General features: G+C 55.4%; 1 protein-coding gene across 1 annotated transcript in view; it reads right to left on the bottom strand.

Moving 5' to 3' along the window:
* ADCY5 (adenylate cyclase 5) overlaps positions 1-25,091 on the bottom strand; it is a 63,036-nt gene that overhangs the window by 19,874 nt on the left and 18,071 nt on the right. Inside the window, exons 3-8 of the mRNA XM_039910054.1 lie at positions 11,557-11,706; positions 7,019-7,140; positions 3,930-4,041; positions 2,908-3,035; positions 1,691-1,849; positions 601-742 (exon numbers count right to left, since the gene is read on the bottom strand). Coding sequence (XP_039765988.1) covers positions 601-742; positions 1,691-1,849; positions 2,908-3,035; positions 3,930-4,041; positions 7,019-7,140; positions 11,557-11,706 — 813 coding nt within the window. The remainder of the gene's footprint in view (positions 1-600; positions 743-1,690; positions 1,850-2,907; positions 3,036-3,929; positions 4,042-7,018; positions 7,141-11,556; positions 11,707-25,091) is intronic.

The following is a 25,091-nucleotide window of genomic DNA, read 5'->3' as shown; positions in this document are numbered from 1 at the left end:
GGAGAGATGTGGATTGAATGTTTTTGTAGAAAAATGATCTGGGCAGCAGAGTGAAGTCTGGACTGGATTGAGGAGAGGCAGAAGGCAGGGAGGTGAGCAAGGAGGCTGATGCAGGAGTCAAGGTGTGATAGGATAAGTGCTGGGATCAGCGTGGGAGCAGTTCGGATGGAGAGGAAAGGATGGATTTAAGTTTTGTGAAGGTTGAAATGACTGCCCAGGGCTGGGGTAGGTACAGCAGGCAGCACCCAAACTTCCGCCTGCCCCCCGCCCACCCTCCCTCGCTACCATACAGGAAGGGACTCTGGGGTTCCAGACAGGCAGCCCCTAGATCCCTGCCCAGGGTTCTGGGTGGTGATGGCATGTGGGTGGGAGGGAGGGGTCATCACATCATCATCATCCTCATCATCAGTGATATTAAGAGAGCTCTTACTGTGGCTGAGCACTGTACTATGCCCTTGGGAGAGGACAATACAATAAAGTTGGGGGACACATTTCCTGCCCATAAAAAGCTCATCGTCTAGAAGCGGGGAGACGGACACTCCCCGCTCCCCCAGGCCTGCCCCTGGGGCCCAGCCCCGGCTTTCCCGGCCCCCAGCTCACCCGCTTCTGGCTGCAACGAACGATGAGAAAGGTTTCGATGTTGTGATCTTTGAGGTAAGCGTTGCGCTCGCCCCCGGACCCCGGTTCCACCTCATAGTCTCCGTTCAGGTAGTTGAGCGTGGCCTTTGTGATGTGAATGCGCCTGTGGGGGTGGGGGCAGGGCAGGGGGTGTCTATACGGCCGGACCCAGGCTACCCGCTCCCAGATGCAGCCCCTCCCCGGCTCCGGTGCAGGGCGGAATGGTGGGGGCACCGGGAGGGGAGCGAGCCACCTTCTCTGTCTCCGAAGCCTGACTTCACAGAAGCCAGTCCTGATTTCCTTGAGGCTCTGGGCCGCCGCAGTGGGCCAAACCTCCATGGGCAGGTTTGCCACAGTGGGGCAGGGGGATGCAGACCCCTCCCGCCCCCCCGCCCCCCCCGCCCCCCATCCCATGACTCTGGGGCGATCTGCCCTCCGGGAGCCAGAGACTCGGCCTGCCCCAAGTTGGTGGGGGGGAGAGAAGGGCAGAGCCTTCGGGGAGTGGACCGACAGACAGATGGACACTCATGATGCCTGGGGTGGGAGGGAGGGGGCAGGGCTACCAAGGACTGGACAGAGGGATGGATAAACAGATGGACACTCACCCTGCCTAGGGTGGGAGGGAGGGGGCGGGAATGCCAGGTAGTGGCTGAATGGATGGACAGCCATTCACCTCTCCTGGGGCAGGAGGGAGGGGACGGGGCCACCAGGGAGTTGACAGACTGTTGGACGGACACTCACCCCGCCTCGGGTGGGGTGGAGGGGGCGGGGCCATCAGGGAGTGGATGGATGGATACTCATGCTGCCTGGGGGGGAGGGGGGGGGCAGGGCCGTCAGGTAATGGATGGACGGATGGACAAACACTCACCTCACCTGAAGAGGTAGGGAGGGGGCAGGGTCACCAGGTAGTGGACGGACGTATGGAAACTCACCCCACCTGGGGCCGTAGGGTGGGGGCAGGGCTGCCAAGTAGTGGACCGACGGGTGGTCGGATGGATACTCAACCCACCTGGGGCGGGCGGGAGGGAGTAGGGCTGCCAGGTGATGGACAGATGGACCGATGGACACTCACCCTGCTGCACCACCTGCCTCCATTTGATTGGCGAGGGTGACATCGTTGGACCAGACGTCAAACTGCCACTTGCGTAGGCCAAGCACGCCGCAGTGCACACGGCCACTGTGGATGCCCACACGCATGTTCACGTTCACACCGGTCACCTCCCGCACCAGCCTGCGGGCACAGGGCACCGTGGTCAGCACCCAGTCCCACCCAGACTGCCTTCCCTAGGCCACGACCCCAAACTGACCCATGCCCGGTCGGCCTGGGGGCAAATAACCAGGTGCTGCCCACCCTCCCAGACACTCACCTGGATGGTCTGGGATTGACCATCCAACACCGCCCGACTCTTCCCCCAGTGCCCCAACATGGACCACCCAACACCCCCGACTCTCCCTTCTCCATCCCTGCCTCTCCCCCAGTGACCCAGCACAGACCATCCCACACCCCTGTCTCTCTCCTTTCCATCACTGATTCTCCCCAGCGACTCAGCACATAGGCTGGTCGTTGGGTCTGTCTGACCTCTCTGGACCTGTGGTGTTTCCGGCCGCACGGAAACAAGTGACAAGTAACTTGACCAAGGTCACACAGCAGACAAGTGGCTGAACGGGCATTAGAACCCATGACCTCTGACTCCCAAGCCCGGCCTCTACCCACTCAGCCACACTGAATCTCTACTAAGCACTGGGATGGGTACAAGCAAATCGGGTTGGACACAGTCCCTGTCTTGCTCAGGGCTTACAGTCTTATTCCCCATTTTAAAGATGAGGTAACTGAAGCATAGGGAAGTGAAGTGACTTGTCTAAAGTCACATGGCAGACGAGCGACAGTGCCGGGATTAGAACCCTTGACTTTCTGACTCCCAGGCCCGTGCTCTGTCCACGACACCATGCTGCTTCCCTATTTTTATTTATTTGTATTGATGTCTGTCTCCCTCTAAACTGTGAGCTCGATGGGGGTCAGGGAATGTCACTGTGTATTGTTGTATTATACTTTCCCAAGCGCTTAGTACAGTGCTCTGCACACAGTGAGCTTTTCATAAATACGAAGGAATGAATGAATGAATGAATGAATGAACGAACGAATGGGAAGTGGACAGCAGGGGGAGCCCGTGAGCGCTCGCGCGCTCTCCCCCTTTCCCTCCCGCGGCGCGGCGCGCTCAGGTGTCCGGCAGGGGGAGCCCGTGAGTGGGGGGGCGGGGGCGGCTCGTGCTGGCGGGCGCGGGGACTCACGAGATGGCCTCGATCATGTCCATGCCCATCTCCACGCAGCAGTGGGCGTGGTCGGCACGGGCCTCCGGGAGCCCCGACACGCAGTAGTAACAGTCGCCCAGGATCTTGATCCGTAAACAGTGGTTCTCCTGCGGGGGCGGGGGCGCCCGGCTCCAACCGGGCACACATCGCCTTTTAGGGCGCCGCCCGGCGGGGTGTCCGTGCCCCGCCCCCTGCTGGCCGGCACACAGCCGGGCATCCGAGGGAAGCGAGGCGCTGGGGGGCGGGGGCGGGGGGGGCGCCTCGGGGGGCCCGGCTGCACGGAGCCCAGGCTCCTGCCCGACCAGTCCCCGCCCGGGGCAAGAACCCTGCGGGAGCCAACAGGGCGGCAGGGGGCAGCAGGAAGCGGGAGGGGACGGCAGAGGGAGGCAGGGGCAGAGAGAAGGTGGGAGGGGGCGGCAGAGGGAGGCAGGGGACGGCAGAGGCAGAGGGAGGCGGCAAGGGAAGTCAAGGAGCGACAGAAGGCGGCAGGGGGAGACAGAGGGCGGCAGAGGGTGGCAGGGGATGGCAGGGGACGGTAAGAGGACGGCAGAAGGCGGCAGGGGACGGCTAGGGGTGACGGAGGGCAGGGATGGGCAGAGGGAGGCAGGGACAGGCAGAGGGCGACAAAGGGTGGCAGAGACAGACAGTGGGCAGAAGGGGGCGACAGAGGGCGCAGGGACGGGCAGAGGGCGGCAGGGGCAGACAGAGGACAGCAGGGGGCGACAGAGGGTGGCAGAGGGTGACAGGGGCAGACAGAAGCCATCAGGGGACGGGACGGGGAGGTAAGAGGACGGCAGAGGGTGACAGAAGGCGGCAGGGGAGGAGACGGGACGGGAGGGGGGACAGGGGCAGAAAGATTGCAACAGGGGCAGGTTGCGGGCAGTGGAGGGCAGCAGGGGACGGCAGGGGAAGGTAAGAGGGCGGCAGGGGCAGACAGAGGGCGGCAGGGAGGGGAGGAGCAGGGAGAGGAGGGAGGGAGGGAGGGAGGTGGGCACACTCACGGCGGCCAGCTTGTCGAAGCGGGCGAACAGCTCGTTGAGGGTCATCACCAGCTCCTGCGCCGTGCACTGCGAGGCGAGGCTAGTGAAGCCCTCGATGTCGGCGAAGAGGATGCTAGGGGAGGGCGGAGGGTGGTGAGGCCGGGGCGTGCCGGCTTGCCCGGCCTGGAGCGGGGGGCCCTGAGGTCACCCGAGCCCGGGGGGGAGGAGGGGGCAGGTCCGGGGGGTCACCCTGACCGCGAGGGAAGAGCTGGGATCACCCGGGCCTAGGGGGAGGAGGGAGCCCGGGGGATCACCCTGACCGGGCGGGGGGGGGAGAGGGGGGCGAAGGGGAGGAGCCCTGGGAATGCCCCTGCCCGAGGGGGAGCAGGGGCGTGGGGTGGAGAGAGAACTGGGACGGACCTGCCCCAAGGGGAGGAGGGAGAGGAGGGATCACCCGGCCCGAGGGGGTGGGGAGAGGAAGGTGGATCAGGCCCCTCCCCTCGAGCCTTCCACCTTCTTCCAACCAACGTCCAAACCGTGTTCCTCCTCCAGAAAGCCTTCCCAGATCCCCTGGGCCTCTGGCGGCCTCAGGGTCTGGACTATCGACCACTGCCGACACTGACATACACCGTCTATGTCAGCTGTGGGCCTCGCCTCCATAGAATCCCCCTCCCCAACAATCCTGCGGGAAATGGAGGGGGGGAGAGAAATTGACCTGCAGGTGGGGAGGGGGTGCCCTCTTACCCCAAAAGTGACAGCCGGTGTCTGAGGCATATTTGCATACAATTTGCATGGCATCAGAAGTGGCTATTAAAAGTTCACGAAGGATTCCAGGGACAGTCTGTGCCCCCTGGGCATCCCATGTCCACTCTGCTTCCCCACCAGACTAGGGCCCCCATGAGGTTGAGGCCAGAGCTGGACTTCGAGGGCTAGGATTCAAGCCCTATCTCTGCCTGGCCCTGCTGCATGATGGTGGGACAACCCCCACCCCTCTCTGGGCCTCAGTCCCATTTGCACAGAAGAAAGAATCTCAGCCCCTTTCTGCCCACCCCCCTCCCAAGATGGGATAAGGTCTGAGGAGGTCTTCGGGTGGGGGGGTGGGGTTGCCCAGCTGGGACTGAAGTTGGGGACCCCAGGGTAAAAGATTGGAAGATGTTCTTTTTCCTGGCCCAATCCCTAAATCCTCAGGGTCTGCCAGCCTGTTCTCTTCTCCTTCCCCCATCACACTCCCTTCCCCGGAGTGTCCCTTTCCAGCTCAGACGTGTCAGATGACCCCCAACCGTGACCCCCCCCACCAAACCCCAGGATCTGGGTGATGCCTCAGCTGGGGGCAGGAGGGAGGGGGACGGGGGGGGGTAGAGCCCTGCAGACCGAATACTGTGCAGGGGAGGGAGGGCTGAGAGGACCAGGAGCAAAGGGATGGGTGTGGGAGGCAGAGAGAGGAGAGGAGCCGGAGGTTAGGAGAGGAGGAGGAAGGTTTCGCAGGCGGGGGCAGAGACAGATTAGCCATTGTCCTTTTGGACAGGAAACGCTTTCTCTCCCTCTCTCCCTGGACCCATCCCTGGAGCCCAGCCTAACCCCACCCCTCTAGAATGAGGAGGGGGAGGGGTTCCTGTCTTCTGGGGCCCCCCACCTGGCCCCCACCTCCACACACGTCCTCGCCCACATTCCCTGCTTCCTCTTGGAGAGACAGAGACCTTCAGATGGGGAGACAAAGATGTGGAGAGAGACAGATGCAAGGAGACAGAAACAAATACACAGACCCAGAGACAGAGAGGTAATAATAATAATAATGTTGGTATTTGTTAAGCGCTTACTATGTGCAGAGCACTGTGCTAAGCGCTGGGGTAGATACAGGATAATCAGGTTGTCCCATGTGAGGCTCACAGTCTTAATCCCCATTTTACAGATGAGGTAACTGAGGCACTGAGAGGTTAAGTGACTTGCCCAAGGTCACACAGCTGACAAGTGACAGAGCTGGGATTCGAACCCATGACCTCTGACTTCCAAGCCCATGATCTTTGCACTGAGCCACACTGCCATACAGAGGCCATAGAGAGACGGAAAGGCAGAGAGAGAGTGATGCAGAGACAGGAAGATAGTGATAAAGAGGCAGGGAGAGAGAGAGAGACAGAGGACAGGTCGAGATCTAGAGACACATTCTCAGAGAGGCCCAGCCACTTCAGGTCTTGCCCTAGCTCAATAATCTGGTCGTTTCCAGCTCTCTGTGCCTGTCTCTCTGGTTTTTTGTTTGGTTGGTTTTGTTGCTATGCTTACTATGTTTCAAGCACTGTACTAAATGCTGGGGTAGATACAAATTCATCTGGTCCCACATAGGGCTCCCAGTCTAAGTAGGAGGGAGAACAGGGATTGAATCCCCATTTTGTAGATGAGAGAACGGTGGCACAGAGAAGTGAAGTGATTTGCCAAAGTCACACAGCAGACAAGTAGCGGAGCTGGTATTAGAAGCCAGAACCTCAGACTCCCAGGGCTCTGCTCTTTCTACTAGGCCCCACTGCCTCTCTGCTTCTTCCTGCCCGGGTCTCTGCCCGTCTCTTTCTGTTTTGTTTTGTTAAGCACTTACTATGTGCCAGGCACTGAACTAAGCGCTGGGGTAATAATAATAATGTTGGTATTTGTTAAGCGCTTACTTTGTGCAAAGCACTGTTTTAAAGGCTGGGGTAGATAGAGGGTAATCAGGTTGTCCCACGTGAGGCTCACAGTCTTCATCCCCATTTTACAGATGAGGTCACTGAGGCACCGAGAAGTGAAGTGACTTGCCCACAGTTACACAGCTGACAAGTGGCAGAATCAGGATTCGAACCCAAGACCTCTGACTCCCAAGCCCGGGCTCTTTCCACTGGGCCACGCTGCTTCTCTCTTAGAAGTAGACCCAAGCTAATCAGGTTAGACACCGCACCTGTCCCACATGGGGCTCCGAGGGCCCCGAGGCCCCGAGAAGTGAAGGGACCTGCCCAAGGTCACCCTGGAGGCAAGTGACGGCGTCGGCCCTAGAACCCAGGTCTTCTGACTCCCGGGCCCGGGCTCTAGCCACTAGGCGGCGCTGCCGGCCCGCGCCTCCGGCTCCCGGGCCGGGCCCGCGACCTCACCTGACGTTGTCGTGTTTCTGGATGTAAATCTTGTGGAACATCATATCCTCCTGCTTGGCGTTGATGTCGGCTTTCATCTCCATGGCGACGTGCCGGGGCAGCACCGACAGCAGCAGCCGCTCCTGCACGAGACCGACGTTGTCACCGACGGACCCCAGAGCCCCGCCGCCGCCCACCCCTCCAGCCCGGAACCCTCTCCGTCCGGCCCCTGACCCTCCTCCTATAATAATAATAATGTTGGTATTTGTTAAGCGCTTACTATGTGCAGAGCACTGTTCTAAGCGCCGGGGTAGATAGAGGGTAATCAGGTTGTCCCACGTGAGGCTCACAGTCTTAATTCCCATTTTACAGATGAGGTAACTGAGGCACAGAGAAGTCAGCTGACCAGTGGCAGAGCCGGGATTCGAACCCATGACCTCTGACTTCAAAGCCTGTGCTCTTTCCACTGAGCCACGCTGCTTCTCTATCCCGGCCCCACCCTCGTCTAGTCCCTGACCCTGGTCCCACCCTCTGTCAGCGCACTGATCTGCTCTCTTTCACCCGTGGCCCTGCTCCCATCCATCCCCTAACCCTGGTCCCATCCTGTCGGCCTCCTGATCGGCTCCCTTTCATCCTGGCCCTGCCCCATCCGTCCCCTGACCCTCCCACTATGGCCCCTGGCCCCACCACCCAACGTGCCTTCCCCTCCCCCTCATTCATTCCCGGACCACGGCCCCACCCTCCATCCACCTCAGGCCCCACCCCGACCAGGTCCAGCACCACCTGACTGACTCCAGTCACCAAGGTCGGAGCCAGGGCACAAGAACCAAGACCAAGACAAGGGACTGAGTGGGTGAGGTTGGGGAAGGGATGAGGGGAAGGGGGTATGGGAGGATGAGGAGTAGGGAGTGACAGAGTAGAGACAAAGGAGAGGAGGGCAGGGGTCAAGGGGCCAAGGGTGGAGGTTAGGAGAGGGCAGGGGTCTGGAGGGTGAGGCCTGGGGTTAGAGAAAGGGAAGTAGGAGCAGATAGGGGTGGGAGGGCAGGGGCTAGGGTCTTTTTTTTTTTTAAAAAAAAAGGTTTTTGTTAAGCACTTACTATGTGTCAGGCACTGTCCGATGCACTGGGATAGATACAAGCTAATCAGGTTGGACAGGGTCCATGTTCCACATGGGGCTCACAGTCTTAACCTTCATTTGACTGATGAGGTAACTGGGGTATAGAGAAGTGAAGTGACTTGCCCAAGGGCACACAGGAGACAAGTGGCAGAGCTGAGATTAGAACCTAGGTGCTCTGAGCCCCAGGCCTAGGCTTTTTGCAATAGGCCATGCTGCTTCTTGAAGATCAGAGGACGTGGGGTGAAAGGACAGGGCAGAAGGCAAGAACCCAGAGAGGGGCCAATGTCTATTGCCCACCCCAACTGTTTCTGACTTTTAACCCCCTCCTTAAGCCACCCAGGCTCCTGCCTCCCCCCTCTCTCACTCCTGATTCACCCCATATGACCTTGCTATTTCATCAGGCATGATTTCTCTGAAAGCTTCCCACACCTCCTCAGTGCCTCCCTCCTCCTGCCCTGTTTGACTCTACTGCCTCCTCTCAAAATCCACCCCCTCCACCTGCACCTCCAACCCCCTCCCTTCAAATTTCTTACTTCCTTCCTTTTTCCCTCCCTGTCTGCCATCTTCAGCTGTTCACTCTCCAGTGACTTCTTCCCCAAGACTTTCAAACATGCTCATGTCTCCCTTATTCTAAAAAAAACAACCTGTCCTTTGACTCCAAGGCTCCCTCCAGTTACTGCCCCATCTCCCTCCTACTTTTTCTCTCCAAACTCCTTGTCTATAACTGCTGCCTCTACTTCCTCTACTATAATTCTCCCCTTTATCCCTTCCAAACTGGCTTCTGCCCCCGTCACTGCACACAAACTCCCTCCTCCAAGGTCACCAATGGCCTCCTCGTAGCCAAATGTTATGGCCTCTACTATCTCCTAATCTTTCTCGACCTCTCAGCTGTCTTCGACACTGTAGACCACCCCCTTCTCCCGGAAACATTATCTAATTTTGATACTGTCATTGATACTGTCCTTGATACAGATAAATGGTATTGATACAGATAAATGGTATTTATTGAAAGATTACTATGTGCAGAGCACTATACTAAACACTTGGGGAGTACAGTATAACAGAGTTGGTAGGCACATGCTCTGCCCACAAGGAGCTTACAGTCTAGATGGGGAGACAGACATTAAAATGAACTATGAGTATGTGCATAAGTGCCGTGAAGTGAATTTTAAGTACTTACAGATCCAGATCCAGTGCAAGAGCACTGCAGAAGGGAAAGGTAACAGGGGAGGGCTTTTTAGGTGGGAAGAGCAGTGGTCAATCCACATTGACCTCTCCCGAGTGCTAAGTACAGTGCTTTGCACAGAGTAAGCACTCAAGAAATATGAATGAATAAATGAATGAGGGTCAGATGGCAAGTCCAAGAGCTGAGAAGAAGCGTGACTTCAAGTTACAGTAGTTTGGTGTTAGAGAAGCGGAGTATGCAGGCTGGGCTATAGTAGGAGAGTAGTGAGGTGAGGTTGGAGGGGGGCAAGCTGATTGAGAGCTTTAAAGCTGAAGGTGAGGAGTTTCTTTTGATGCGGAGGTGGATGGACTACAACTGAAGGTTCTTAAGGAGTGGGGAAACGTGGACTGAATTTTTTTTTTAAATGATTCAGGCAGCAGAGTGAAGTATAGCCTGGATAGGGAAGAGGCTGAAGGCAGGGCGGTCAGCAAGGAGGCTGATGCAGAAGTCAAAGCAGGATAAGATAAATGTTTGGAGAAAAGAGAGTGGATTTTGGTGATATTGTGAAGGCAGAGCCGACAGGAGCGATGAGTCACGGATAATGCCGAAGTTAAAGGCTTGTGAGACAGGGCGGATGGTGGAGTTATCTACAGTGACGGGAAAGTCAGGGCGAGGACAGGGTTTGGGTGGGAAGATGAGGAGTTCTGTTTCGGATATGTTAAATTTGAGGTATTGGCAGGACATGAAATGCAAAACCGCAGAGGAGAAGGTTAGGAAAGAGGGGGTTGTATGTCCTGCTGGGGCAGAGAGCAGGGCCTAGGGAGTGGGGGCGGGCCCAGGGGTGGGCTGGGCCGGGGGCACAGGGCAGTCCGAGAGCAGAGCCCAGAGGCAGGCTGGGCCAAGCCAAGCTCATTGTGGGCAGGCAATGTGTTTGCTGATTGCCACACTGACCTCTCCCGAGTGCTAAGTACAGTGCTTTGCACAGAGTAAGCACTCAAGAAATATGAATGAATAAATGAATGAGGGTCAGATGGCAAGTCCAGGAGCTGAGAAGCAGCATGCCTTAGTAGATTGAGCCTGGGCCTGGGAGTCAGAACGACCTAGGTTCTAATCCCAGCTCCTCCATTTGTCTGCTATGTGACTTTGGGCAAATAACTTGACTTCTCTGGGCCTCAGTTACATCATCTGTAAAATGAGGATTAACACTGTGAGCCCCATGTGGGACCAGGACTGTGTCCAACTTGATTAGCTTTATCAATCCCAGAGTTTAGAACAGGAGATAGGAGTGGGTGGGCATATTTGGGCCCCATGGGAAATAAGAAAGTCCCTAGGAATAGTGGAGGGGAGGGATCTGCCATGGACTTTTTCATCATCTGAAAGTCTTGTCATCAAAGGAGAGATGGTTCTAGAATAGGAAATTAATAAATTACATTTAATTCAATGGGAAGATGTATCTCACAATATGTTTGTTCAAAACACATCCACATCTTTAAGGAACATATTGAAAAGGTATCTTGGGATACTCCTGCAATTACAGGTAAGAGGAAAAAAGAATGGAAAGATGTATTTAGGAAGGATGAGTGCTTAAATAAGTGAGTATATAAATCAGTATGTGCAGAAGAGCTACTGGAGGTTGTGAGTGCTTAAAGAACACTTGGAAAATAGAAAGGCATAGTGGCTACAGCACAGGCCTGGGACTCAGAAGGTTGGACTGTGTCCAGCCCAATTTACTCGTATCCATCCAGTGTTTAGTTCAGTGCCTGGCACATAGTAGGGGCTTAACAAATATAATAATTAATAATAATTACTATTATTATATTATTATTAATAATAATGTTATTATTAACAGTGCTTGACATAATGGATGTGGGTTCTAATCTCATCTCTGCCACTTGTCTGCTGTGTGACTTTGGGCAAGTCACTTAACTTCTCTGGGCCTCAGTTACCTCATCTGTAAAATGGGGATTAAGACTGTGAACCTCACGAGGGACAACCTGATTACCTGGTAACTACCCCAGCACTTAGCACATAGTAAGCATTTAACCGATACCATAATTATTATTATTATTACTGCTAACAAATACCATCCTCATTTGGGGCCTGAGGATGGATGGGGCAGAGGGCAAGACCCAGGGGGCGAGGTGGGGCCTGGGGCGGTGTCGGCCTGGAAAGGGGCAGAGGGGAGGGCTCAGGGTGGGTGGGGGAGAGGCAGGGGCCGAAGGGGTGGTAGGTAGGGCTCAGGAGGGGGGCGCGGCAGGGGGCGTGGCCCTGGCCCACCTGCTGCTGGTTCTCCCGTTGCGAGTGCAGGCGGGCCTGGATGCACTGGCGCGTCTCCTGGAAGGCCTGGCGCTGCGAGCCCTCGGCCGGGTAATGAGCACAGGCGCCCACCAGGTTGGTGCACGAGAAGATCAGGACGTTGGAGACGAGCTGCGGTGGGAGACAGCGGTCGGGGAGGGGAAGCCAGCGGCCCCGTCGGAAAACACTTGCCCAGCCCCCTGCCCCAACCCCTCCCCCATCGGGGGGTGGACTGGGCGATGCCCGCCGGGCTCTGTACTGAGCGCCTGGGCCAGCACAGCCGCAGCCCGACACCCCTGTCCTGACCACGAGAAGCGTCGGGTGTAATGGGGGGCTGGGGGCTGCGGAAGGAGTCTGAAGTTCGGAAAGGTTGGCCCCTACGGAAAGGATAGTGGATGTCCAAGGGGGGGAACTCCCCCCTGCCCCAACGAGAGCCGAACTGGTTCTCGGGGCCCAGGGGCTGGGACTTTTCCGGTCAGCCCGGCCCCAGCCTCCTCCCCCGCCACTCCCCATCTCTGGATCGGGGGCGGGGGGCGGGCAGACCCCAGCCCCAGCCCGGACCGTCGGCCCCGAGCAGCTCCTGGAGGGTCCGAGCCGGGGCCGGGGTCCCCGGGGCAGAGGATCTGGGGACGGGGCGGAGCGGGCGGGGGGTGGGGGGAATGGGACGGGCCCAGCCCCCGCCCCCACAGTCCCCTAGCCTCCCTCCCCTCCACGGCCAGCCTCCCTCCTCCCCGACCACCCTCCGCCCAGGCCCCCATCCCCCTCGGCCACTCCGCCCCCTCCTCTCCAGGACCGGCCCCCCCCCCCCCCCCCCGCCCCCCGGGCCGGAGCCCCCGGCTCCCGCACGAGAGCCCGAAGGCGGTGGGCGTTCCCAGGCGCCCAGCGCTCTTTGCCCCCGCCCCCGCCCCGCCAAGCCCCGCGCCCCCGGACGGCGGCGGCCCGAACCCCCCGGCGGGGTCAGAGCGCGGCCGGCGGCCGCTCCATCTAAGGACAAAGAATGTCCGGAGCAGGGCCCGCGCCCGAACAGGGCCCGCGGGGGGCGGGGACGCCCATTTCCCCGAAACAGCTCATAAAATGCGCTCCAGTCCCGCCCCCCCGACGGCTTCCTGGGAGTATCGTGGGGGTGGGGGGCGGGATGAGGACCTGCCACTACCCCGCGGGGGTCTGCAGGCGTCCAAGATGTTCCGGGGCCCAGGTCTCTCCCAACCTGCTCGAGGCAGGTGATGGGGGAGGCCGGGGGGAACAGCGGCTCATCGTTTCCAAAGGCGGAACGCCCCCGCACCCACTCGTTCTACCAGGGTTTATTTTCTTGGACGGTCGGGAACTGCCTTTTCAAGTAGCTAGAGAAGATAGTGTTTTAGTGGCAAGAGCCCGGGCTTGGGAGCCAGAAGATGTGGCTTCTAATCCCTGCTCCGCCACTCGTCTGCTGTGCGACCTTGGACAAGTCACTTTACTTCTCTGGGCCTTAGATACCTCATCTGGAAAATGTTGAAGACTGTGGGCCCCGTTTGGGACAACCTAATGACCTTGTATCTCCCCCAGCGCTTAGAACAGAGCTTGGCACATAGTAAGCGCTTAACAAATACCGTCATTATTAGTAGTAGTAATAGTATGGCGCAGTGGAAAGAGCACGGGCTTTGGAGTCAGGGCTCATGAGTTCGAATCCCAGCTCTGCCACTTGTCAGCTGTGTGACTGTGGGCAAGTCACTTAACTTCTCCGTGCCTCAGTTCCCTCATCTGTAAAATGGGGATTAAGACTGTGAGCCCCACGTGGGACAACCTGATTCCTCTGTGTCTACCCCAGCGCTTAGAACAGTGCTCTGCACATAGTAAGCGCTTAACAAATACCAACATTATTATTATTAGTAGTAGTATTAGTCCATCATTATTATTAGTAGTGTTAAGTCCAACCCGAGTCCCTCCTGCTGCAGCTTCAGCTCGGGCCTCAGGCCCCGGACAGGGATTTACGCGCCCCCTGCCGGCAGGCCCCTGACAGACGGGTCCAGTCCCCTCAGCCGTCTCCTCTGGGCTGGACACACTATTCGGATCCTGGGGTCCCGCGACCGAGTGCCTCCGGCGACTGGGAAGACTGGGAAGCGACTGGGAAGCAGTGTGGTCTAATGGAGAGAGCCGGGCCTGCTAGTCCCGACTCTAGTTAATTGCTTGTCATGTGAACTTGGGCAAGTGCACTTTACTTCTCTGTGCCTCAATTCGCCTGTTCTCCCTCCTACTTAGACTGTGAGCTCCATGCGGAATTGGGACTGTGTCCAATCTAATGAATTTGTTTCCATTCCAGGGCTTAGAACAGTGTTTAACACATAGTAAGCGCTTAACAAATGCCATTTAAAAAAAAGAAACACCCTATTCTGGGGATCCGGCTTGGGGCGCGGATGGTCCTGCCCCTACAGACGGACAGAGTGTCAGTGCCGCCGCCCTCCCCCCCCCCACCGCAGGGAGTCGGGGCGCGGAGGAGACGAGGCCGACGCCCCTGTCCACAGCTCTCCGCCCCCCACCGCGGGTCGGGTGGCCCGCACTCTCCGTGACATGGCCTAGTGTCATGGCCTAGTGTAGAGCATGGGCCTGGGAGCCAGAAGGTCATGGATTCTAATCACAGATCTGCCACTTGTCTGCTGTGTGATCTCGGACAAGTCACTTCACTTCTCTGGGCCTGAGTTCCCTCATCTGTGAAATGGGGATTGAGCCTGCGAGTCCCAAATTGGACAGGGACTGGGTCCAACCCGATTTGCTTGTATCCACCCCAGAGCTTAGTTCAGTGCCTGGCACATAGTGAGCACTTAAAAAATACCTAATACCTATTAACCCTAGCCCATAGAGGCCCTGGGAAAACCCCAGTGAACATGCACCGTCCCCCACCCCCCACCTGCTGCTTCACACCTGCAGCAGCTGCCCAAGGACGGTGGGGAAGGGGAGAAGAGGAGGGGCCCCGTGTCACAGCGCCAAAACCCTCTGGCGCCACCCTAGCCCAGCCCTCGTCCAGATGGTCAGCAGTGGAGGCACTGGGGGAGGAGGGAACGGGAAGGAGGGACGGGCCGGGGGATCACAGGTTGGACGGTGGATCTAGCATTCCGGTTGGGAACCCAGACTCCCTCCACGCTTTTGCCAATGAACAGCGCCGGCCCCCCACCCTCCCCTCGCCTCTTAATTGCGCCAGACCGCCTCTCCGCGCTCTCAGCTTCCAGCTTCCCCCCGGGGCCGGGCAGGACTGGACACGGGGCAGGGGAAGGCGGGACCCCCGGGAGGGCTTCCAGACAGACCCGCGGGCTCGCCTCCCTAGCAGTGGACAAGGAGTGCCCAGAGGCGCCCCCCGCCCTCTCCCACCTCCATCCAACGACCAGCCTCGCCCAGCTACCCCGGCCCTGGCCGGCTGCTCCTGACACCACTCCCTCGCATCAGAGAGGCGGCGGGTGGCACAGCGAGGCTGGCAGAGTGGCATGGGTGTCCTGTCCTTCATCAGACCGACAGCCCCTCGAGGGCAGGGATCGTGCCTCCTCCTCCTCCTGATCCTCCCCAAGTCCTAGCAGTGTGTGTGTGTATAATGTCCAGTCTCCCCATCAGACTGGCAGTCCCTCAAGGGCAGGGACTGTGTCCCCTCCTCCCTCTGTCCTCCCCCACTGCCCAGCTGAGTGTTTGTGCCATCTCCCTGGTCAAGAGGGCAGGCTGGATGGCAGTGGGTCTCCAATCGCTGCCCCTTTTCTTTCCACTGCAGCCTCTCTTCCACCCTGCAGACCCAGGGAGATGCCCTGCTCCAAACTCAGTGTAGCTACAGTGCCATCTGCCTCCCTCCCTTTGGGCATCAGATGTTCCCATGGCAACCTCTTCCCTGCCAGGGCTATTCCCAGCCACGGCCTTGGACCACAGGGAAGGGGTCAATGCAGACATCCCCCTGCCTCCACACCCCTGCGGCAAATCCTGGATCGGGCGGGGATGGAACCTTCTTTTGGGAGGAGTGGATGGATGAGCCTGGGCAGCTATCACAGGAGTTAATGGCAGCGTCAACAACCTGCACTGAGTCACCCACACCATCTTGGCTCCACTGCTTGGGGTTCAGAGTGCCACAAGCAGGCAGGGGTGCGGCCCCAGGAGACTCACGCACCAAGGTCCTCCTGTGCTATGCCCGTTGATGGCTGTGAAGCCCACATCTCAGGGCCAGCACTGGTCAGGGCTACGTCCCACCAGACAGTGGCCTTGGTGGCACCGTGGTCTTGACCGCCTGTGCTGGTTAGCTGTTTCTGTGAGAAACCACCACCCCATCTTAGAGAAGCAGTGTGGTTCAGTGGAAAGAGCCCGGGCTTGGGAGTCAGAGGTCATTGGTTCGAATCCCAACTCTGCCCCTTGTCAGCTGTGTGACTGTGGGCAAGTCACTTCACTTCTCTGTGCCTCAGTTCCCTCATCTGTAAAATGGGGATGAAGACTGTGAGCCTTAGGTGGGACAACCTCATTCCCCTACATCTACCCCAGCGCTTAGAATAGTGCTCTGCACGTAGTAAGTGCTTAACAAATACCAACATTATTATCTCACCTGGCACCCGCAGGCCCTGCCCTTGCTCCCAGCTGCATTCCCCTCCCCACCGGCCCCCCAAGGGTGGAGGGAATGTTGGGCCTGAGGGAGGGGGCAGCACCGGGGGGAGAGGGACAAAGGGCCAGCATGATCCCTCAATTCCAACCTGACCAGCTGTGTCCTTATGTCCAAGAAGCTGGGCAGAGTCTCCCCATTGCACAGGAAGGAATACTGAAGCCTAGAGAGGGGTGGCCAATGACCCCTGGTCACATAGGGTGGATCCCAGGGCCAGAAGACCCTGCCCAAGGGGGACCCCTGAGGGGTTGGCAGAGGAGAGGTCTGGACCCAAGAACCCATTCTCAAGGAAGGGGAGCCTTGGGTATAATGTGCGTATCATTTACATAAACCACTCCACTTCTGTCATTTTCAAATCCTCAGGCGCTGCTGTCCCTGGGTTCACATGGGCCTTTCCTGCCCTCTCACCAGGCACCACCTTATTCTCCCCTCCAGGAGGGGCTTGGGGTGGGGCTGGTGGGGGTACCCGGATGGAGCCATCAGAGATTAAGTCCCTGGAGGTCCCTGACCTAGTGAGGTTTACCAGGATGGACCGAGCCAACCCTGCAATAAGAGAGATGGAGGTCAGACAGCAAGAAGGACAGAGACACAGAGGGATAGGGACACTGGGACAGAACCTGAGGCCCAGGGACTGAGACCAATAGAGACAGGGAATAATAATACTAACAGAACTACAACAATAGAGAAGCACTGTGGCCTCGTGGATAAAGCACAGGCCTGGAAGTCAGGAATTCTAATCCCGGCTCAATCATTTGTCTGCTGGGTGACCTTGGGGAAGTCACTTCACTTTTCTAGGTCTCAGTTACCTCATCTGCAAAATGAGAATTAAATCTGTGAGCCCCGTGTGGTAAATGAACTGTGACCAATCTGATTATCTAACTCAGTGCTTAGGACAGTGCTTGGCACCTAGGAAGCCTTTAACAAAGCTAATAATAATGATAATAAAATGTGGTATTTGTTAAGGGCTTACTATGTGCTAAGCACTGTGCAGGAAAAGGGAGGGACAGGCTCCACCCCACCGAGGTCTTTGGGGAGAATTGGAACAGAGGGAGGGGAAGGGAGAGGAGGGTGGGGGAAGGGAGAGGGAGGAGAAGAAGGAGGGAAGGGGACAAGGATAGAGAGCGATGCCGGGAGGGAAGAGGAGGGAGAGGGAAATGGAAGGGGAGGAGGAGGGAGGCGGGTGAGCAGGGAACGGGAGGAAAAGGAGGAGAAAGGAGGGGTTGCTGGGAGGGAGAGGAGGAAGAGGGAGGGGTGCCGGCGGGGGGGAGAGAAAAGAAAAAAGAAGAGGAGGGAGGGGGTGCCGAGGGGGAGGAGAGAGAAGAGAAAAAGAGGAGGAGGGAGGGCGTGCCGAGTGGGTTACCCTGTTGGATCTAGGCCATCCCAGGAGAGTCGGATTCGGCCCTGGGAAAGACAGCCGGCGAGGAGATTGGGGGGCGGAGGAAGGGCTGTAAACGCTCTTCCCTACCCCCCATCCGGCCCCCCATCCCCCTCCCGCCCCCGGCCAGGTTCCTTGGGGCGCCCCGACCCCGCTGGCGGAGGAGAAGGAAACCCGGCCTGGAGCGGAGACGCGTCGGGAGGGCGGGGGAGGCGGGACCAGAGGAGACCTGAGTTTCAGGGCTCCAAGCTGTGTGACCCTGGGCCAGACCCCACCCCTCTCATGGTGCTCGGTGGGACCTCTCCGGCGGATGGCCTCATGCCCCCGGGGTTCTAGGGATAGGGAAGGTCCTGTTTCAGGCTCAGGGTCCCCCCTCTTTCCTATGGGGGCAGCAGACTTTGGTCTTGCAAAACCCGACCTGGATTCGCCACCCGCAATGAGAGCGAATCCCCTCCAGAGGGGTCTGGTGGATCAATTAATCAATCGTATATTTTGAGTTCTTACTGTGTTCAGGGCACTATACTAAGCACTTAGGAGAGTAATAATAATTATTATTTAATTATTTAATAATTAAAATAATTTAATTAATAAATAATAATAATGGTATTTGTTAAGCACTTACTATGTGCAAAGCACTGTTCTAAGCGCTGGGGAGATATCCCGGCTGGATTCTTGTGTCAGCCTTCTCTCTGATCTCCCTTTCTCCTGTCTCTCCCCACTCCAGTCTATTCTTCATTCCGCTGCCCGGATCATCTTCCTGCAGAAACGCTTTGGGCCTGTCACTCCCCTCCTTAAAAACCTCCAGTGGTTTTTAAGGTTTTCAACCTCCGCACGAAACAGAAACTTCTCACTCTGGACTTCAAGGCTCCCCATCACCTTGCCCCCTCCTACCTCACCTCCCTTCTCTCTTTCTACTGCCCACCCTGCACCCTCCGCTCCTCTGCCGCTCACCTCCTCACCGTCCCCGTTCACTCCTATCCCGCGGTCGACCTCTGGCCCAAGTCCTCCCTCTGTCTTGGAACGCCCTCCCTCCTCACGTCCGCCAAACTAACTCTCTTCCCCTCTTCAAGGCCCTACTGAGAGCTCACCTTCCCAGGCTGAGCTTCCCCTTTTCCCTTTGCTCCTTCTCTGCTCCCTCCCCCTTCCCCCCTTCACCTCCCCTCAGCTAAGCCCCCTTTCCCTCTGCTCCTCCCCCTCTCCCTTCCCCTCCCCTCAGCACTGTGCTCATTTGTATATATTTTTATTACTCTATTTATTTTGTTAATGAGATGTACATCCCCTTGATTCTATTTATCGTGATTATTTTGTCTTGTTTTTATCCGTCTATCTCCCCCGATTAGACTGTAAGCCCGTCATTGGGCAGGGATTGTCTCTGTTGCCGAATTGTCCATTCCAAACACTTAGTCCAGTGCTCTGCACATAGTAAGCACTCAATAAATACTGTTAAATGAATGAATGCACAAGGTGATCAGGTTGTCCCACGAGGGGCTCACAGTCTTGATTCCCAATTTACAGATAAGGTAACTGAGGCTCAGAGAAGTTATGTGACTTCCCCAAAGTCACATAGCTGACAAGTGGTGGAGCCAGTATTAGAACCCATGACCTCTGACTCCCAAGCCCATGCTCTTTCCACTGAGCCAAGCTGCATCTCTGTTCAACACAACAAATATAACAGACACATTCCCTGCTCACAATGAACTTAGAGTCTAGAGGGGGAGACCAATATTAATATAAATAGATAAATTACGGATAGACGCTAGTCCTGTGGGACTGGGCAGGGCCGGGGGTCGGGGGGGGGTGAATAAAGGGAGAAAGTCAGGGTGAGGCAGAAGGGAGTGGGAGAAGAGGAGAGGAGGGCTTAGTCAGGGAAAGCCTCTTGGAAGAGATGTGTCTTCAATAAGGCTTTGAAAGGAGGGAGAGTCATAGTCAGATACGAAGAGGGAAGGCATTCCAGGCCAGAGACGGGACGTGGGCAAGAGGTCGCAGTGAGATAGACAAGATCGAGGTACAGTGAGTAGGTTGGCATTAGAGGAGTGAAGTGTGTGGGCTGGAGTGTAGTAAGAGAGCAGCAAAATGAGGTGGGAGGGGGCAAGGAGATTGAGTTCTATAAAGCAGATGGTGAGGAGTTTCTGCTTGATGCAGAGGTGGATGGGCAACCACTGGAGAATCTTGAAGAATGGGGAGAGGTGGACTGAACGTTTTTGTAGAAAAATGATTTGGACAGCAGAGTGAAGTATGGACTGGAGTGGGAAGAGGCAGGAGGCAGATAGGATCCTGGGCAGACCCGCTCTCTCTTTCTGGGTCCTGCACCTCAGTCCCCTCCCCTAGCCCTCCTCCCCAGGCCTTCTCACTTGCATCTATCCAGGCCCCCTGTCCAGGCTCCAGCCACGTCCTCCGCAAACCCTCCAGGAGCAGAGTGGGGGCTTGCTTTGACCCTGCTGTGTGAACTTGGGAGTTTCATTAAACCTCTTTGGGCCTGCATTTGGGGGCATTTGGGTCTCTGCGTGAATGTTCAATCTAGTCTGAGTCCATAGGTCGTGGACATTTTCTGTGTCTGTTTCCCTTGTTAGAGTATAAGCAGGGAATGTGCCTTATGCTTCTCTTGGAATTTCCCAACAATCAATCATATTTATTCAGCACTTACTGTGTGCAGAACACTAAAGGCCTGGGAGAGTACAATACAACAGAGTTGGTAGACGGGTTTCCTACCCAAAGTGATCTTATCAGTCTAGAGGCTGAAATTATAGATAAGGACATAAGTGCTGTGGGGCTGAAGGGATGGAAAAAAAGAGAGCAAATCCAAGTACAAAGGTGACACAGAAGGGAGTGGGAGAAGAGGAAATGAGGACTTAGGGAAGGCCTTCTAGAGGAGATAGTAAACTCTCAATAAATGGCATTGATTGATTGAGATATGTGATTTAGTGGAAAGAACTAGGTCTTGGGCGTCAGCGGACATGGGTTCCAATCCTGGCTCTGTCACTTGTTTGTTGTGTGACCTTGGGCAAGCCACTTAACTTCTCTGTGCCTTGATTACCTCATCTGTAAAATGAGGATTAATAATAATAATAATTAATTATGTGATTTGATAAGCTCTTACTATGTGCTGAGCAATGCTCTAAGATGGGGTAGATACAGGGTAATCAGATTGTCCTACGTGGGGCTCACATTTTTTAATCCCCATTTTTACAGATGAGATAACTGAGGCCCAGAGAAGTTAAGTGACTTGACTAAGGTCACACAGCAGACAAATGGCGGAGTCAGGATTAGAACCCACGACCTCTGACTCCCAAGCCCGTGCTCTTTCCACTAAGCCACACTGCTTCTCTTAAAACTAAGATTAAGATTAAGACTGTGAGCCCCATGTGGGACAACCTGATTACCTTTTAACAAACCTAGTACTTAGAACAGTGCTTGGCCCATAGTAAGTGCTTAACAAATACCATCTTCATTATTATTATAAAGCCTTCAGTAAGGCTTTAAAGGTAGAGAAATTGTCAGATATAATGATGGCATTTAAGCGCTAATAGATACAATCATATCAGATTGGACACAGTCCCTGTTCCATATGGGGCTCACAGTTTTAATCCCCATTTTACAGATGGGGTAACTGAGGCCAGAGAAGTGAAGTGATTTGCCCTAGGTCACACAACAGACAAGTGGCAGAGACAGGATTAGAACCCAGGACCTTTTGACTCCCAGGTCCGGGCTTTATCCACTAGGCCACAAAATATGACAGCGGTCAGTACCACCACCACCACCACCAGCAGGGGCATCAGTCAGTAGATCCCTCTACCACTGCAGCCGATGAGGTCAAAATGAACACCCCACACAGATGAGTCAATTCCAGCACCAGTGTTTGCTCAGTACCATTCATGCACTCTCGCCCCTGCCTGGCATGCTCCCTCTTGGGACTGGAGTGCCACGAGCAGCCGGTGGATAAGGGAGTGGCACATGGCAAAGTGCCCACAATAATGAGGATAACTGAGGTATTTGTTAAGCGCTTACTACACTGGGGTAGATGCAGTACCACCCACCCCTAGCCAACATCCTGCTTTGACCTGGAATGTCCTCCTTCCTCTAATTCGCCAAATAACCACTCTCCCCCGCTTCAAAACATTATTGAAGGCACATCTCCTCTAAGAAGTCTTTTCAGACTAAGCCCCACTTTTCCTCATCTCCCAGTCTACATTGCCCTGATATGCTCCCTTTGCTCTTCCCTACTTCCAGACCCCAAGTACTTAGGTACATATCTATAATTTTATTTTTGTACTGATGTCTGTCTCCCCAACTCTAAACTGTGAGCTCATTGCATGGGAAGCAGCATGGCTCAGTGGAAAGAGCCCGGGCTTGGGAATCATAGGTCATGGGTTTGAATCCTGACTCTGCTACTTGTCAGCTGTGTGACTGTGGGCAAATCACCTAAGTTCTCTGTGTCTGTTACCTCATCTGTAAAATGGGGATGAAGATTGTGAGCTTCATGTGGGACAATCTGATTACTCTGTTTCTACCCCAGCGCTTAGAACAGTGCTCTGCACATGGTAAGTGCTTAACAAATACCACCATTATTATTATTATTATTGCAGGCAGGGTATGTCACTGTTTATTGTTGTACTGAACTTTCCCAAGCACTTAGTACAGTGCTCTGCACACAGTAAGCGCTCAATAAATATGATTAAATGAATGAATGAATTTGGATGGACACAGTCCCTGTCCTACATGGGACTCAAAGTCTAAGTCGGAGGGAGAAGAAGGACTGAATCCCCATTTTTCAAATGAGGTAACTGGGGCCTGGGGAAGTGAAGTGACACAACAGACAAGTGACAGAATTGGGATTAGAACCCAGTTCTTCTGACTCCTAGGCCTGGATTCATTCCATTAGGTCACCCTGTGCTGTCTTTGCCCAGAGAAAACCAGCGCAGACCCTGGATCTCAATCGACCATTGGGTAATTACTGAGCACTGTGTGTATGCAGAGGCATGTACTCAGCACTTGGGAGACTACAATAGAATGGGTAGACACATCTACCCTCAAGGAGTACAATAGAGTCGGTAGACCTGATTCCTACCATTAAGGAGCTTACAGTCTACTGTGTGCAGAGCGCTGGACTAAGCACTTGAGAAAGGACAATGGAGTTAGTAGACACTATCCCTGTCCTCGAGGAGCTTACAATTTACTGTGAGCAAAGCACTGGAATGGGCGCTTGGGAGAGGACAATAGGGTTAGTAGACATGATCCCTGCCCTCAAAGAATTTACAGTCATGTGGGGCAGATTGCCATTAAAATAAATAACACATTTAGGAAGTGACAGACTGGAAGAAAAAGGACAGCAGTGCTGCTGAGGAAAGTAGAGTGTTTTTATGGTATTTGTTATGCGCTTACTATGTGTCAGGCATTGGACTGAGCACTGGGATAGATAAGAGTTAATCAGGTTGAACATAGTTCCTGTCCCACATAGGATTCACAGTCTTAATCCTCATTTTATGGATGAGGTAACTAGGGCACAGAGAAGTGAAGTGATTTGCCCAAAGTCACCCAGCAGACAAGTGGCAGAGCCAGGATTAGAACCTAGGTCCTCTGATTCCCAAGTCTGTGCTCTATCCACTAGGACAGGCTGCTTATAATAATAAAAATAATGATAGTATTTGTTAAGCACTTACTATGTGCCAAGCTCTGTTCTAAGCTCTAGGGGAGATACAGGGTAATCAGATTGTCCCATGTGGGGCTCACAGTCTTAATCCCCATTTTACAGATGAGGTAACTGAGGAACAGGGAAGTGAAGTGACTTGCCCAAAGTCACACAGCTGACAAGCTGACAGAGCTGGGATTAGAACCCACAACCTCTGACTCCCAAGCCCATGCTCTTTCCACTGAGTCACACTGCTTCTCTGAAGTGTTTAGGGCATAGAGTCCTGTTTGTGCAGCAGGGAGGGAGAATAGGGTGGGGTAAGGAGAATTACAGCAGAGCAGAGATTAGAACCCAGGTCTCCTGGCTCCCAGAACCCATCTCCACTTAATCCAAAACCAGGATTAGAGTCCGGGTCACCTTTTTAACTCCTCCGGGGACAAGCTGCAGTGAAGCAGCTTGTCTCAGTGGAAAGAGCACGGGCTTTGGAGTCAGGGTTCATGAGTTCGAATCCCAGCTCTGTCACTTGTCAGCTCTGTGACTGTGGGCAAGTCACTTAACTTCTCTGTGCCTCAGTTACCTCATCTGTAAAATGGGGATTAAGACTGTGAGCCCCACGTGGGATTACCCTGTGTCTACCCCAGCGCTTAGAACAGTGCTCTGCACATAGTAAGCGCTTAACAAATACCAACATTATTATTATTATTATTATGAAGTGTTGGGGAGACTCTGAGCTCATTCTTTCAACCTTGCTGACTGACTTTTCTTAGGCCTTGGAATTGAGGGCAGGTGCTGGACGAGTCTTCTGGTCTACCAAAGGGGTTTTCTGGTCTACTCTCCTGGACTCCATTCCCTTGAGGCCCCGGCCTCACCATGGAAGCAATTGAGGCCCAGAGAGGTAAAGGGGAAGGCCTGACACCACACAGCACACAGAAGGCAGAGGAAGGCTCTGGCCACATGGGGCCAAGCCAACACAGCTGGTTGTCGTGTCAATAAAGGTGGTGGGAGGGGACCTACAGGGTTCGGGGACCATGGTGTGTGTGGGGGGGGTGTCCAGCTGCGTCTTCTGTTGACTCCACAACATCCCACCCACAGCCCAGGGCTGTTGGTGATGGACAGACAGATGGACAAGCCCAAGGGGGGACTTTTGGCTCCTGGAGGGCTACCCCACCTCCCCACCTGCCCCTGGCTCTGCTGCAGGGAGAGGGACAGGCTGACTCCCACTTCCGTGTTGGGTCAAGCGGCGGGGCTGTGGTGGGGGTGGGTACTCAAGTTCCGGGCGGGAGAACAGGTGCAGGCAAAATGCAACCACAGCCAGATTGTCACCTCTGCTTTCTTGCTGCCCCACCCAGGACAGGGGACATGGGGAGACCGGGCATGGTGGGTGGGTAGACCTGTGGGATCCCAGAATGTAGGATGGGCTGCCGAAGAGTGGAGGTGGAGAATTGACTGGGCCCCTCCTGGGAGCCTTCCAGAGCAGAGCAGAAACAAGCCTATCTGTCGATTTGTCAATCCACCATTGAGAAGCAGCATAGTCTACTGTAAACAGCATGGGCCTGGGAGTCAGAGGACTTGGGTTTTAATCCCTGCTTCACCACTTGTCTGCTGGGTGACCCTGGGCAAGTCACTTCACTTCTCTGAGCCTCAGTTTCCTCATCTGTAAAATAGGGATGAAGACTATGAGCCCCATGTGGACAGGGAATGTGTCCAACTTGATTTCTTTGTATCTACCCCAATGCTAGAGCAGTGCCTGGAACATAGTAAGCACTTACCAAGTACCACTATTATTATTATTATCATATTTACTGAGTGCTTTCTGTGTGCAGAGCACTGTCCTAAACACATGGAAGAGTGCAACACAACAAAGTTAGTAGAAACATTCCCTGCCCACAATGAGCTTACAGTCTAGAGAGCTGTCTGCCTGC

The sequence above is a fragment of the Ornithorhynchus anatinus genome, chromosome 1 (genome assembly GCF_004115215.2).
Source record: "Ornithorhynchus anatinus isolate Pmale09 chromosome 1, mOrnAna1.pri.v4, whole genome shotgun sequence".
Taxonomy (NCBI): Eukaryota; Metazoa; Chordata; class Mammalia; order Monotremata; family Ornithorhynchidae; genus Ornithorhynchus; species Ornithorhynchus anatinus.
Note: the sequence above shows the minus strand (reverse complement) of the source record. Positions and strands in the feature narration are given on the sequence as shown.